We start from the raw sequence: 12,349 nt of genomic DNA on the forward strand, positions 1-12,349 counted from the left end.
GTAGACATTTTATATCACCGCGTCCGTAACAACCTGCTCTATAAAAATTGCGAATGATCTGACTTGTCAGGAGAACGATGTAAAAAATAAAAACCGTGCCAAAACAGCTATTTTTTTGGGCTACCTTGCCTCACAAAAAACTTAATATAGAGCAATTAACAAAAACCCTGAAATACTACCAATAAAACCGTCACCTTATCCCCTAGTTTCCAAAATGGGGTCAGTTTTGGGAGTTTCTACTCTAGGGGTGCATCAGGGGGGCTTCAAATGGGACATGGCATCTAAAAACCAGTCCAGCAAAATCTGCCTTCCAAAAACCGTATGGCATTCCTTTCCTTCTGCGCCCTGACGTGTGCCCGTACAGCGGTTTACAACCACATATGGGGTGTTCCTGTAAACCGCAGAAACGGGGTAATAAATATTGAGGTTTGTTTGGCTGTTAACCCTCAATGTGTTAAAGAAATAAATGGATTCAAATGGAAAATCTGCCAAAAAAGTGAAATTTAATCTCGATTTTCCTTTAATTCTTGTGGAACACCTAAAGGGTTAACAAAGTTTGTAATATCAGTTTTGAGTAACTTGGGGTCATTTACGGGGGTATCCACTATGTAGGCCCCACAAGGTGACTTCAGAGCTGAACTGGTCCTTAAAAAGTGGGTTTTTGAAATTTCTTTAAATCTTTTTCGAATTGCTCCTAAAATTCTAAGCCTTCAACGTCCCCAAAAAATAACATGACATTCACAAAACGATGCCAACATAAAGTAGACATATGGGGAGTGGTAGGTAAGAAATATTTTATGAGGCATCACTTTGTTTTAAAAGCTGAGAAATGGTAATTTTGAAAATTGCAAATTTCTCAAAAACTTTAATCAATTTGGGATTTTTTTCATAAATAAAAGGTGAAATATATTGACTTAAATGTATGACCATCATGAAGTACAATGTGCCACGAGACAATCTCACAATGGCCTGGACAGGTAAAAGCCTTCCAAAGTTATTACCACGTAGAGTGACACGTGTCAGATTTGCTAAATTAGGCCGTGGCAGGAAAGTGAACACTGGCCCGGGGTGGAAGAGGTTAAGATCCGGGGATCGGGCCGGCCGCTCCATAACGTCAGTCTTGTTGGTCTGGAGCCGAGATGTTGCCCATTTACTGGTGTGTTTGGGGTCGTTGTCTTGTTGGAACACCGATTTCAAGAGCATTTCCTCTCCAGCATAAGGCAGCAGGACCTCTGCCAGTATTCTGATGGCTTCAGACTGATCCATGATCCCTGGTCTGCAATAAATAGGCCCCGTAGTCTGAGACACATCCACGTATCATGACGCTTGTCCACCATGCTTCACAGTGCACTGGGGCTGAATTCAGCGTTTGGGGGTCGTCTGACAAACTGTCTCCGGCCGCTAGAACCATCTCACTTCCATCAGTCCACAGAAGGTCTCTTCAGGCCGTCAATGTGCTCTTTGGCAGATTGTAAGCTCTTCAGCCCACGTCTTCTTTGTGGGGGCTTCTTGCAGATCGCTCGGCCTCACATCGGCGTCTCCTCATTATAACAGGACTCACAGGGAACTTTACACCTTCTTTCATCTTCCTGGAGCTGATTGTCGGCCGAGTCCTCGCCATTATGACTATTCTTCTATCCATTCGAATTGTAGTTTTTCGCTTTCTTCCACGTCTTTCAGGTTTTCGTTGCCATTTTAAAGCATTTGCGATCATTTTAGCTGAGCAGCCGATCATTTTCTGCACTTCTTTATATGTTTTCCTCTCTCCAATCAACTTTTTAATCAAGGTGCGCTGTTCTTCTGAACAATGTCTGGAACTACCCAATTTCCTCAGAATTTCAGCGAGAAATGCACTGTAACCGGCGGGTACAACATGTGCCGCCTTCCTTAAATAAGGGCAATGATTGCCGCCTGTTTTTCAAAGAATGAATGACCTCACTCATTGATCTCCACACTGCTATTATTTTGAACATGTCCCTTTCAATTAGTGATTTAATTACACAGAATCAGCAGCATGCATGTCATGTCTGTTGGGTTTCTGTTACTCTACTACATCTGATAGTAAATTATTTGCCATGGAGAAATATCATTTCTACCAAAAACAGTGACTGATCGGGTTAGTGAGGTCTGACTGCTATTATTTTGAACATGTCCCTTTCAATTAGTGATTTAATTACACAGAATCAGCAGCATGTCATGTCTGTTGGGTTTCTGTTACTCTACTACATCTGATAGTAAATTATTTGCCATGGAGAAATATCATTTCTACCAAAAACAGTGACTGATCGGGTTAGTGAGGTCTGACTGCTATTATTTTGAACACAACTGTATGTTTGGCCAGAGTCATGCTACAAGGTGTGTACCTACCCTCAGGGGGCACATGGAGCGTGGCTTGCACACCCCACCCTGTTATTTAACCCCTTCCTGCCCTGTGCAGTAACAGTGACAGTGCTGGCATTTACTGCTCTTGTCAAATGCAGCTAAGCCTTTTTAAGGGTTGGTACGGTGGCCGGGGCCCTAAAAGAGGAAACTAAAGTACAGGGGACCATCTCAGCACCCTACTAGCCAGCGCTGCACCCTCTTGAGCGGTTACCTCTGTCCACCAACCTAGCGGTGCCAAACTAATACCCTGCCCCAACACTAAGGGGTCCGCCCGTCAGAATAAACTTATTGTAGCAAGGCCTCCGCCAGCCCACGGTAACACAGCCGCATTTTAGCCACACGGTTTGGTCACCTGCCCATTGACAACATAGGGTTAACAGAGGGGTGTGAGGATTTTCACAACTCCTATATGATCAGTGCGATACTGGCTGCAGCGACTCATTCAGGCCAGGGCGCCCTCTGCTGGTAAGAGTGGTGCAGTGAAATACTGTCACCCATTACTGTGGCAATGGCGCCACCTACTGGAACCAACCCAAACAGCAACTGGATCTGATCAGCTGGACCCACAGAAGTGCAATACTCCCGTCAAGCTCTGTGCACTTTATATGAATGACCCCTCAAACCCGTCATCTGATGGTCAGGAATCCCCCCGGACATACTGATGGTTTCCATCCAGAGGCTGGAACCTGCACTGACCTAATGTTTCTCACAGCTGGGGGTTTGTTACAATCACTCTCTTGTCCTGTACAAGCGCAGGTGAACTGTATCAGTCTGGAGGCCACAGAAGACTGGATACAACTGTAACAAACCCCCTGCTGTGAGAAGTATTAGGTCAGGACAGGTTTTAAGCCACTGGATGTAAACAATGAGCGTTACCTTTTGCTGACAGCAAGCAGAGTTCCTGATACAGCAATGGGATAAAACAGGTGCAGACAAGGTAACATAAAAAGACTTTATTGTGAACATATGGCCCGTGAGATGTCATACAAAACCTCCCGCTACAGGAGGGGACTGCACAGCGCCACGCAGACCCCGCCCCGCCACGGCGAGACTACTGACGGGACGGAACCTGATCCCTGCTGGTCTATAAAGGGGTGACCAGAGGCATCCATAACGTCACCCCCGGGGATGAGGCGCAAAATCACAATCACCTCAATAATTAAAACTCAGAAAGAAAAAAAATCCATGAAAACGTGAGAGGTGAAGAGCGAGGGGTTAACGTCTCCTCCGGTCCGGGCTCCTGCTCCTCCTGCGCCCGCTTCTGAAAAACAACGGCACATGATCAACAACAACGCCACGCAGGGCACCCCCCCACAAGCAAAGCGAGTGGCGCTCACAACTGCAAATACGGATGTGAATTCAAGAACGGTGATTGAGTCTTTGGATGTGAGTGGAGTAGAAGTGTGAAGTCAGCCTGGGATGTGAGCAGAGCACGTGAAGGAAACAACCCCGTGGACTAGAAGAAAAGCAGGGCCCATGGCGCTAGCATGCAGACTCCCTATAGCCGGGGAATGGGCTTCTTACCGTCTCTTTCCTTTAGGAGGTCCGCGGACAAAACACCAGTCCACGTTGATCGGCTGCCCCATCATGTCCTGACCGTTTAACCCTTCCATAGCAGCCAGGGCTTCTTTGTAGGTCTCGTACTCCACCAGCGCGTAACCCTGTGGGGGGAGAAGTCACAGTTCTGTCAGACTCCAGTGGGGTCCGATGGGTCTGTGACCCCCTCAGATCCAGCACACAATGTGCGCCCATGTAAGACGTATAATGGGTGACGGACGGCAGCTCTCTTACCTTCAAGTAGCCCGTTCTCCGGTCCAGATTCAGGTGGACGTTCTTTATCTCCCCAAATTCGGCAAATTTATCGTGGATGTCCTCCTCAGTAGCTTCTTCATGGACTCCGGTGATAAACAGGATCCAGCCCTCGACCGCTGAGGGAAGACGCAAACCAACGTGAACACAGCGCCGCAGATAACCGCTACATGGTCCTGGATGCCAGGAGGTGGCAGAGAGTCATCAGCAGTGCCCTCGGCGCCGGAGATCCAGCCCCATACCCCGATATCGGACCACCAGGTGCTGGACTAGAAGACGCAGCCTGTATCCAGTCACCGTACAGCGGGACCACCCACCCGTATCTAGTCGCCCTACAGCGGGGACCCCCCCCTCACCCGTATCCAGTCGCCCTACAGCGGGGACCCCCCCCTCACCCGTATCCAGTCGCCCTACAGCGGGGACCCCCCCTCACCCGTATCCAGTCGCCCTACAGCGGGACCCCCCCTCACCCGTATCCAGTCGCCCTACAGCGGGGACCCCCCCCCCCTCCCGTTTCCAGTCGCCCTACAGCGGGACCCCCCCCCTCCCGTTTCCAGTCGCCCTACAGCGGGACTCCCCCCCCCTCCCGTATCCAGTCGCCCTACAGCGGGACCCCCCCCTCCCGTTTCCAGTCGCCCTACAGCGGGACTCCCCCCCCCCTCCCGTATCCAGTCGCCCTACAGCGGGACTCCCCCCCCCCCCCCCCCCCTCCCTCCAGTCGCCCTACAGCGGGGACCCCCCCCCCCTCCCGTTTCCAGTCGCCCTACAGCGGACCCCCCCCCTCCCGTTTCCAGTCGCCCTACAGCGGGACTCCCCCCCCCCCCCGTATCCAGTCGCCCTACAGCGGGACCCCCCCCTCCCGTTTCCAGTCGCCCTACAGCGGGACTCCCCCCCCCCTCCCGTATCCAGTCGCCCTACAGCGGACTCCCCCCCCCCCCCCCTCCCGTATCCAGTCGCCCTACAGCGGGACCCCCCCCCCCCTCCCGTTTCCAGTCGCCCTACAGCGGGACCCCCCCCTCCGTTTCCAGTCGCCCTACAGCGGGACTCCCCCCCCCCTCCCGTATCCACGCCCTCGCACTAGCGGGACTCCCCCCCCCGCCCCCCCCCTCCCGTATCCAGTCGCCCTACAGCGGGACTCCCCCCCCCCCTCCCGTATCCAGTCGCCCTACAGCGGGACTCCCCCCCCCCCTCCCGTATCCAGTCGCCCTACAATCGGGACTCCCCCCCCCCCCCCCTCCCGTATCCAGTCGCCCTACAGCGGGACCCCCCCCCTCCCGTAACCAGTCGCCCTACAGCGGGACTCCCCCCCCCCCCCCTCCCGTATCCAGTCGCCCTACAGCGGGACCCCCCCCCCCCTCCCGTATCCAGTCGCCCTACAGCGGGACCCACCCCCCCCCCCCTCCCGTAACCAGTCGCCCTACAGCGGGACCCCCCCCCTCCCGTATCCAGTCGCCCTACAGCGGGACCCCCCCCCCCTCCTGTATCCAGTCGCCCTACAGCGGGACCCCCCCCCCTCCCGTATCCAGTCGCCGTACAGCAGAACCCCCCCTCCTGTATCCAGTCGCCGTACAGCAGGACCCCCCCCCCCCCTCCCGTATCCAGTCGCCCTACAGCAGGAACCCCTCCATCAGCGACAGGCCCCGAGTATCACTTAGGTCTGACCTGAGACTAATGAGATTGGAGTCGGAGGGACAGTTACTTACACCTCTGAGGACCGGGCTCATCCCCATCCTGCTCCACACTGTCATAGTCTTCTCGGATCCGGGCCCGGGACCCCTCCTCTGATCAGGGAACAGAAAACAATGGAGTCAGTACTAGAACATGAAAGTGCCGCTCACACAAGATTCAAGAGCTGATAACCATTAATACCTCAGTCATGGGGGGGGGGGTTACTGCACACATCCCGTTCACCCCTTTATAACGTGACGATTTGCTATTTTTGCCCCACTTCTTCCTGCTTTCTATAACTTTTTTATTTTTCCGTTCCCAAAGCTGAACGGGGCTGGTCTTTTTGCAGGACAAGTTTTACTTTCTAATGTCACCATTTACTATTTCCTATCAAGTACTGGGAAGCTGAAAAAAAATCCAAATTAAGTGGAGTTGGCAAAAATAAACCCGATTCCACCGTAGTTTTATTTTTAGGACGTTCAGGTCAGTACAATTACAGAGATACCACATATATATATATAATTTTATTTTTATTACCGTTTTTAAGCCCCTCTAGGGGATGTTAGGGGATGTAAACGTGCAATTATTAGATGTGATTTTACACAGCAGTTTATGGGAAGCTCATTGTAGACCCATGACTTCCCCGACCTCCGAGCGGGGAAGTCCCTTGGGCCCCGGAGGCAATAGTCACAACTGAGCACGGCATACGAAGAGTTAAACGGCTGCAGTTGGCGTTCTCACCAATTGCAGACATTGCCTCTGGGTGTCTGCCGTGGGCAGAGAACTGGTGGCTATGGCGCCGCTTTGCTAGAGGACGCCATCTTTCAAGTGCCCACATCCGCCATACATGCGCAGCCTGACCGGGCTGATAACAGGAAACACATCCATCCTGGACTCACCTGCACCAAATCCTCGCCCTTTCCTCTTCTTCGCCTTCTCCTTTAACTTGTGGATGCTTTCTATGGAGAGGAAAAAGAGAAGATCAGCATCACACAGCGAATGATGGCGGCCCCGGGGATCTGCGTCCACGTCACAGAGGGGTCCCGTTACAGTGCCCACAGAGGCGACCACCCAGACTACTCCCCACCCAGGGGCCCCGGGGATCTGCGTCCACGTCACAGAGGGGTCCCGTTACAGTGCCCACAGAGGCGACCACCCAGACTACTCCCCACCCAGGGGCCCCGGGTCTGCGTCCACGTCACAGAGAGGTCCCGTTACAGTGCCCACAGAGGCGACCACCCAGACTACTCCCCGCCCAGGGGCCCCGGATCTGCGTCCATGTCACAGAGGGGTCCCGTTACAGTGCCCACAGAGGCGACCACCCAGACTACTCCCCGCCCAGGGGCCCCCGGATCTGCATCCACGTCACAGAGAGGTCCCGTTACAGTGCCCACAGAGGCGACCACCCAGACTACTCCCCGCCCAGGGGCCCCGGATCTGCGTCCACGTCACAGAGGGGTCCCGTTACAGTGCCCACAGAGGCGACCACCCAGTCTACTCCCCGCCCAGGGGCCCCCGGATCTGCATCCACTTCACAGAGGGGTCCCGTTACAGTGCCCACAGAGGCGACCACCCAGACTACTCCCCACCCAGGGGCCCCGGGTCTGCGTCCACGTCACAGAGAGGTCCCGTTACAGTGCCCACAGAGGCGACCACCCAGACTACTCCCCGCCCAGGGGCCCCGGGTCTGCGTCCACGTCACAGAGGGGTCCCGTTACAGTGCCCACAGAGGCAACCACCCAGACTACTCCCCGCCCAGGGGCCCCGGGTCTGCGTCCACGTCACAGAGGGGTCCCGTTACAGTGCCCACAGAGGCGACCACCCAGTCTACTCCCCGCCCAGGGGCCCCCGGATCTGCATCCACTTCACAGAGGGGTCCCGTTACAGTGCCCACAGAGGCGACCACCCAGACTACTCCCCGCCCAGGGGCCCCCGGATCTGCATCCACTTCACAGAGGGGTCCCGTTACAGTGCCCACAGAGGCGACCACCCAGACTACTCCCCGCCCAGGGGCCCCCGGATCTGCGTCCACGTCACAGAGGGGTCCCGTTACAGTGCCCACAGAGGCGACCACCCAGACTACTCCCCGCCCAGGGGCCCCGGGTCTGCGTCCACGTCACAGAGGGGTCCCGTTACAGTGCCCACAGAGGCGACCACCCAGACTACTCCCCGCCCAGGGGCCCCGGGTCTGCGTCCACGTCACAGAGGGGTCCCGTTACAGTGCCCACAGAGGCGACCACCCAGTCTACTCCCCGCCCAGGGGCCCCCGGATCTGCATCCACTTCACAGAGGGGTCCCGTTACAGTGCCCACAGAGGCGACCACCCAGACTACTCCCCGCCCAGGGGCCCCCGGATCTGCATCCACTTCACAGAGGGGTCCCGTTACAGTGCCCACAGAGGCGACCACCCAGACTACTCCCCGCCCAGGGGCCCCGGGTCTGCGTCCACGTCACAGAGGGGTCCCGTTACAGTGCCCACAGAGGCGACCACCCAGACTACTCCCCGCCCAGGGGCCCCGGGTCTGCGTCCACGTCACAGAGGGGTCCCGTTACAGTGCCCACAGAGGCGACCACCCAGACTACTCCCCGCCCAGGGGCCCCGGGTCTGCGTCCACGTCACAGAGGGGTCCCGTTACAGTGCCCACAGAGGCGACCACCCAGACTACTCCCCGCCCAGGGGCCCCGGGTCTGCATCCACGTCACAGAGAGGTCCCGTTACAGTGCCCACAGAGGCGACCACACAGACTACTCGCCGCCCAGGGGCCCCGGGTCTGCGTCCACGTCACAGAGGGGTCCCGTTACAGTGCCCACAGAGGCGACCACCCAGACTACTCCCCGCCCAGGGGCCCCGGGTCTGCGTCCACGTCACAGAGGGGTCCCGTTACAGTGCCCACAGAGGCGACCACCCAGACTACTCCCCACCCAGGGGCCCCCGGATCTGCATCCACGTCACAGAGAGGTCCCGTTACAGTGCCCACAGAGGCGACCACCCAGACTACTCCCCGCCCAGGGGCCCCGGGTCTGCGTCCACTTCACAGAGGGGTCCCGTTACAGTGCCCACAGAGGCGACCACCCAGACTACTCCCCGCCCAGGGGCCCCGGGTCTGCGTCCACGTCACAGAGGGGTTCCGTTACAGTGCCCACAGAGGCGACCACCCAGACTACTCCCCGCCCAGGGGCCCCGGGTCTGCGTCCACGTCACAGAGGGGTCCCGTTACAGTGCCCACAGAGGCGACCACCCAGACTACTCCCCGCCCAGGGGCCCCGGATCTGCGTCCACGTCACAGAGGGGTCCCGTTACAGTGCCCACAGAGGCGACCACCCAGACTACTCCCGCCCAGGGGCCCCGGGTCTGCGTCCACTTCACAGAGGGGTCCCGTTACAGTGCCCACAGAGGCGACCACCCAGACTACTCCCCGCCCAGGGGCCCCGGGTCTGCGTCCACGTCACAGAGGGGTTCCGTTACAGTGCCCACAGAGGCGACCACCCAGACTACTCCCCGCCCAGGGGCCCCGGGTCTGCGTCCACGTCACAGAGGGGTCCCGTTACAGTGCCCACAGAGGCAACCACCCAGACTACTCCCCGCCCAGGGGCCCCGGGTCTGCGTCCACGTCACAGAGGGGTCCCGTTAGAGTGCCCACAGAGGCGACCACCCAGACTACTCCCCTCCCAGGGGCCCCGGGTCTGCGTCCACGTCACAGAGGGGTCCCGTTACAGTGCCCACAGAGGCGACCACCCAGACTACTCCACGCCCAGGGGCCCCGGGTCTGCGTCCACGTCACAGAGGGGTCCCGTTACAGTGCCCACAGAGGCGACCACCCAGACTACTCCCCGCCCAGGGGCCCCGTGTCTGCGTCCACGTCACAGAGGGGTCCCGTTACAGTGCCCACAGAAGCGACCACCCAGACTACTCCCCGCCCAGGGGCCCCGGGTCTGCGTCCACGTCACAGAGGGGTCCCGTTACAGTGCCCACAGAGGCGACCACCCAGACTACTCCCCGCCCAGGGGCCCCGGGTCTGCGTCCACGTCACAGAGGGGGTTCCGTTACAGTGCCCACAGAGGCGACCACCCAGACTACTCCCCGCCCAGGGGCCCCGGGTCTGCGTCCACGTCACAGAGGGGTCCCGTTACAGTGCCCACAGAGGCGACCACCCAGACTACTCCCCGCCCAGGGGCCCCGGGGGGTCTGCGTCCACGTCACAGAGGGGTCCCGTTACAGTGCCCACAGAGGCGACCACCCAGACTACTCCCCGCCCAGGGGCCCCGGGTCTGCGTCCACTTCACAGAGGGGTCCCGTTACAGTGCCCACAGAGGCGACCACCCAGACTACTCCCCGCCCAGGGGCCCCGTGTCTGCGTCCACGTCACAGAGGGGTCCCGTTACAGTGCCCACAGAGGCGACCACCCAGACTACTCCCCGCCCAGGGGCCCCGGGTCTGCGTCCACGTCACAGAGGGGTCCCGTTACAGTGCCCACAGAGGCGACCACCCAGACTACTCCCCGCCCAGGGACCCCGGGTCTGCGTCCACGTCACAGAGGGGTCCCGTTACAGTGCCCACAGAGGCGACCACCCAGACTACTCCCCACCCAGGGGCCCCCGGATCTGCATCCACGTCACAGAGAGGTCCCGTTACAGTGCCCACAGAGGCGACCACCCAGTCTACTCCCCGCCCAGGGGCCCCCGGATCTGCATCCACTTCACAGAGGGGTCCCGTTACAGTGCCCACAGAGGCGACCACCCAGACTACTCCCCACCCAGGGGCCCCGGGTCTGCGTCCACGTCACAGAGAGGTCCCGTTACAGTGCCCACAGAGGCGACCACCCAGACTACTCCCCGCCCAGGGGCCCCGGATCTGCATCCACTTCACAGAGGGGTCCCGTTACAGTGCCCACCAGAGGCGACCACCCAGTCTACTCCCCGCCCAGGGGCCCCCGGATCTGCATCCACTTCACAGAGGGGTCCCGTTACAGTGCCCACAGAGGCGACCACCCAGACTACTCCCCACCCAGGGGCCCCCGGATCTGCATCCACGTCACAGAGGGGTCCCGTTACAGTGCCCACAGAGGCGACCACCCAGACTACTCCCCGCCCAGGGGCCCCGGGTCTGCGTCCACGTCACAGAGGGGTCCCGTTACAGTGCCCACAGAGGCGACCACCCAGACTACTCCCCGCCCAGGGGCCCCGGGTCTGCGTCCACGTCACAGAGGGGTTCCGTTACAGTGCCCACAGAGGCGACCACCCAGACTACTCCCCGCCCAGGGGCCCCGGGTCTGCGTCCACGTCACAGAGGGGTCCCGTTACAGTGCCCACAGAGGCGACCACCCAGACTACTCCCCGCCCAGGGGCCCCGGGTCTGCGTCCACGTCACAGAGGGGTCCCGTTACAGTGCCCACAGAAGCGACCACCCAGACTACTCCCCGCCCAGGGGCCCCGTGTCTGCGTCCACGTCACAGAGGGGTCCCGTTACAGTGCCCACAGAGGCGACCACCCAGACTACTCCCCGCCCAGGGGCCCCGGGTCTGCGTCCACGTCACAGAGGGGTCCCGTTACAGTGCCCACAGAGGCGACCACCCAGACTACTCCCCGCCCAGGGGCCCCGGGTCTGCGTCCACGTCACAGAGGGGTCCCGTTACAGTGCCCACAGAGGCGACCACCCAGTCTACTCCCCGCCCAGGGGCCCCGGGTCTGCGTCCACGTCACAGAGGGGTCCCGTTACAGTGCCCACAGAGGCGACCACCCAGACTACTCCCCGCCCAGGGGCCCCGGGTCTGCGTCCACGTCACAGAGGGGTCCCGTTACAGTGCCCACAGAGGCGACCACCCAGACTACTCCCCGCCCAGGGGCCCCGGTGTTTAGAGAACATAGAAGATGACGCTGGTCACCAGCAGTGTGGCCACATGTTGACCTCCATAGGAAGAACCTGCTGAACCAGAGAAGGCGGTCCTATGGGGGTTTGCAGTGGCGGCCGGGTCTGCGGTAACCAGGACGGATCCCACACGAGCACTCACCGTCGCCATCCTCGTCCATGGCGAAGTCTTCGCCCCCAGCCTCGTGTAAGTCCAGAACATCGGCCATGACTGCTGCTGCTGCGTGCGGCTCTCAGCGAGAAGAAACACGGACGGCGAGAGCCAAAAAAACAGGACGTTTCCGGCGCGCTCTGATGACGCAATGACCAACGGCCGCTGGGAACGGAAGTGACGTCACGGAGGAAAGACGGCGCCATATTGGGAAGGTCAGAGAGAGGCAGCCTATGGTTACACATGACTGGCAGCGTCTCTACTGTAGGGAAATGGTTCACAGATGTCTGCAGGGCTGGGGAAGGGCGGTATGTAGTGATAACAGGGGCGGGGCTGTGACTACCTCTCAGACAGGACATACAGGCAGGTTGTCAGCAGTAATAGATGTTCCTGTAGTATAAGGTGTGGATCACATGTCATTATATCAGTGATGTCATCAGCAGGGGCAGGGCTGTGACTACCTCTCAGACAGG

At 58.9% G+C, this 12,349-nt stretch overlaps 1 protein-coding gene across 1 annotated transcript; it reads right to left on the bottom strand.

Annotated features, from left to right (window-relative positions):
• Positions 1-3,320: 3,320 nt before the first annotated feature.
• RBM8A (RNA binding motif protein 8A) lies at positions 3,321-12,013 on the bottom strand. The gene is made up of 6 exons (XM_044272227.1): positions 11,868-12,013; positions 6,759-6,818; positions 5,895-5,972; positions 4,174-4,310; positions 3,907-4,043; positions 3,321-3,643 (listed from the first exon to the last, which is right to left on the bottom strand). Exons 1-6 carry the CDS (start codon positions 11,932-11,934, stop codon positions 3,598-3,600), a joined length of 525 nt encoding a protein of 174 aa, XP_044128162.1. The 5' UTR covers positions 11,935-12,013; the 3' UTR covers positions 3,321-3,597.
• Between the last annotated feature and the right edge of the window lie 336 nt (positions 12,014-12,349).

Source organism: Bufo gargarizans, chromosome 11 (assembly GCF_014858855.1).
Source record: "Bufo gargarizans isolate SCDJY-AF-19 chromosome 11, ASM1485885v1, whole genome shotgun sequence".
In the NCBI taxonomy this organism is placed as follows: Eukaryota; Metazoa; Chordata; class Amphibia; order Anura; family Bufonidae; genus Bufo; species Bufo gargarizans.

Bases quoted from the DNA above. Each gene is read 5' to 3' on its own strand.
- RBM8A (XM_044272227.1), bottom strand. From the start codon at position 11,934: ATGGCCGATGTTCTGGACTTACACGAGGCTGGGGGCGAAGACTTCGCC. The intron at 5,973-6,758 runs GTGAGTCCAGGA...TTCCCTGATCAG, and splicing joins AGGGCGAGGATTTGGTGCAG to AGGAGGGGTCCCGGGCCCGG. The intron at 3,644-3,906 runs GTAAGAAGCCCA...GTTGTTTTTCAG, and splicing joins CCTCCTAAAGGAAAGAGACG to AAGCGGGCGCAGGAGGAGCA.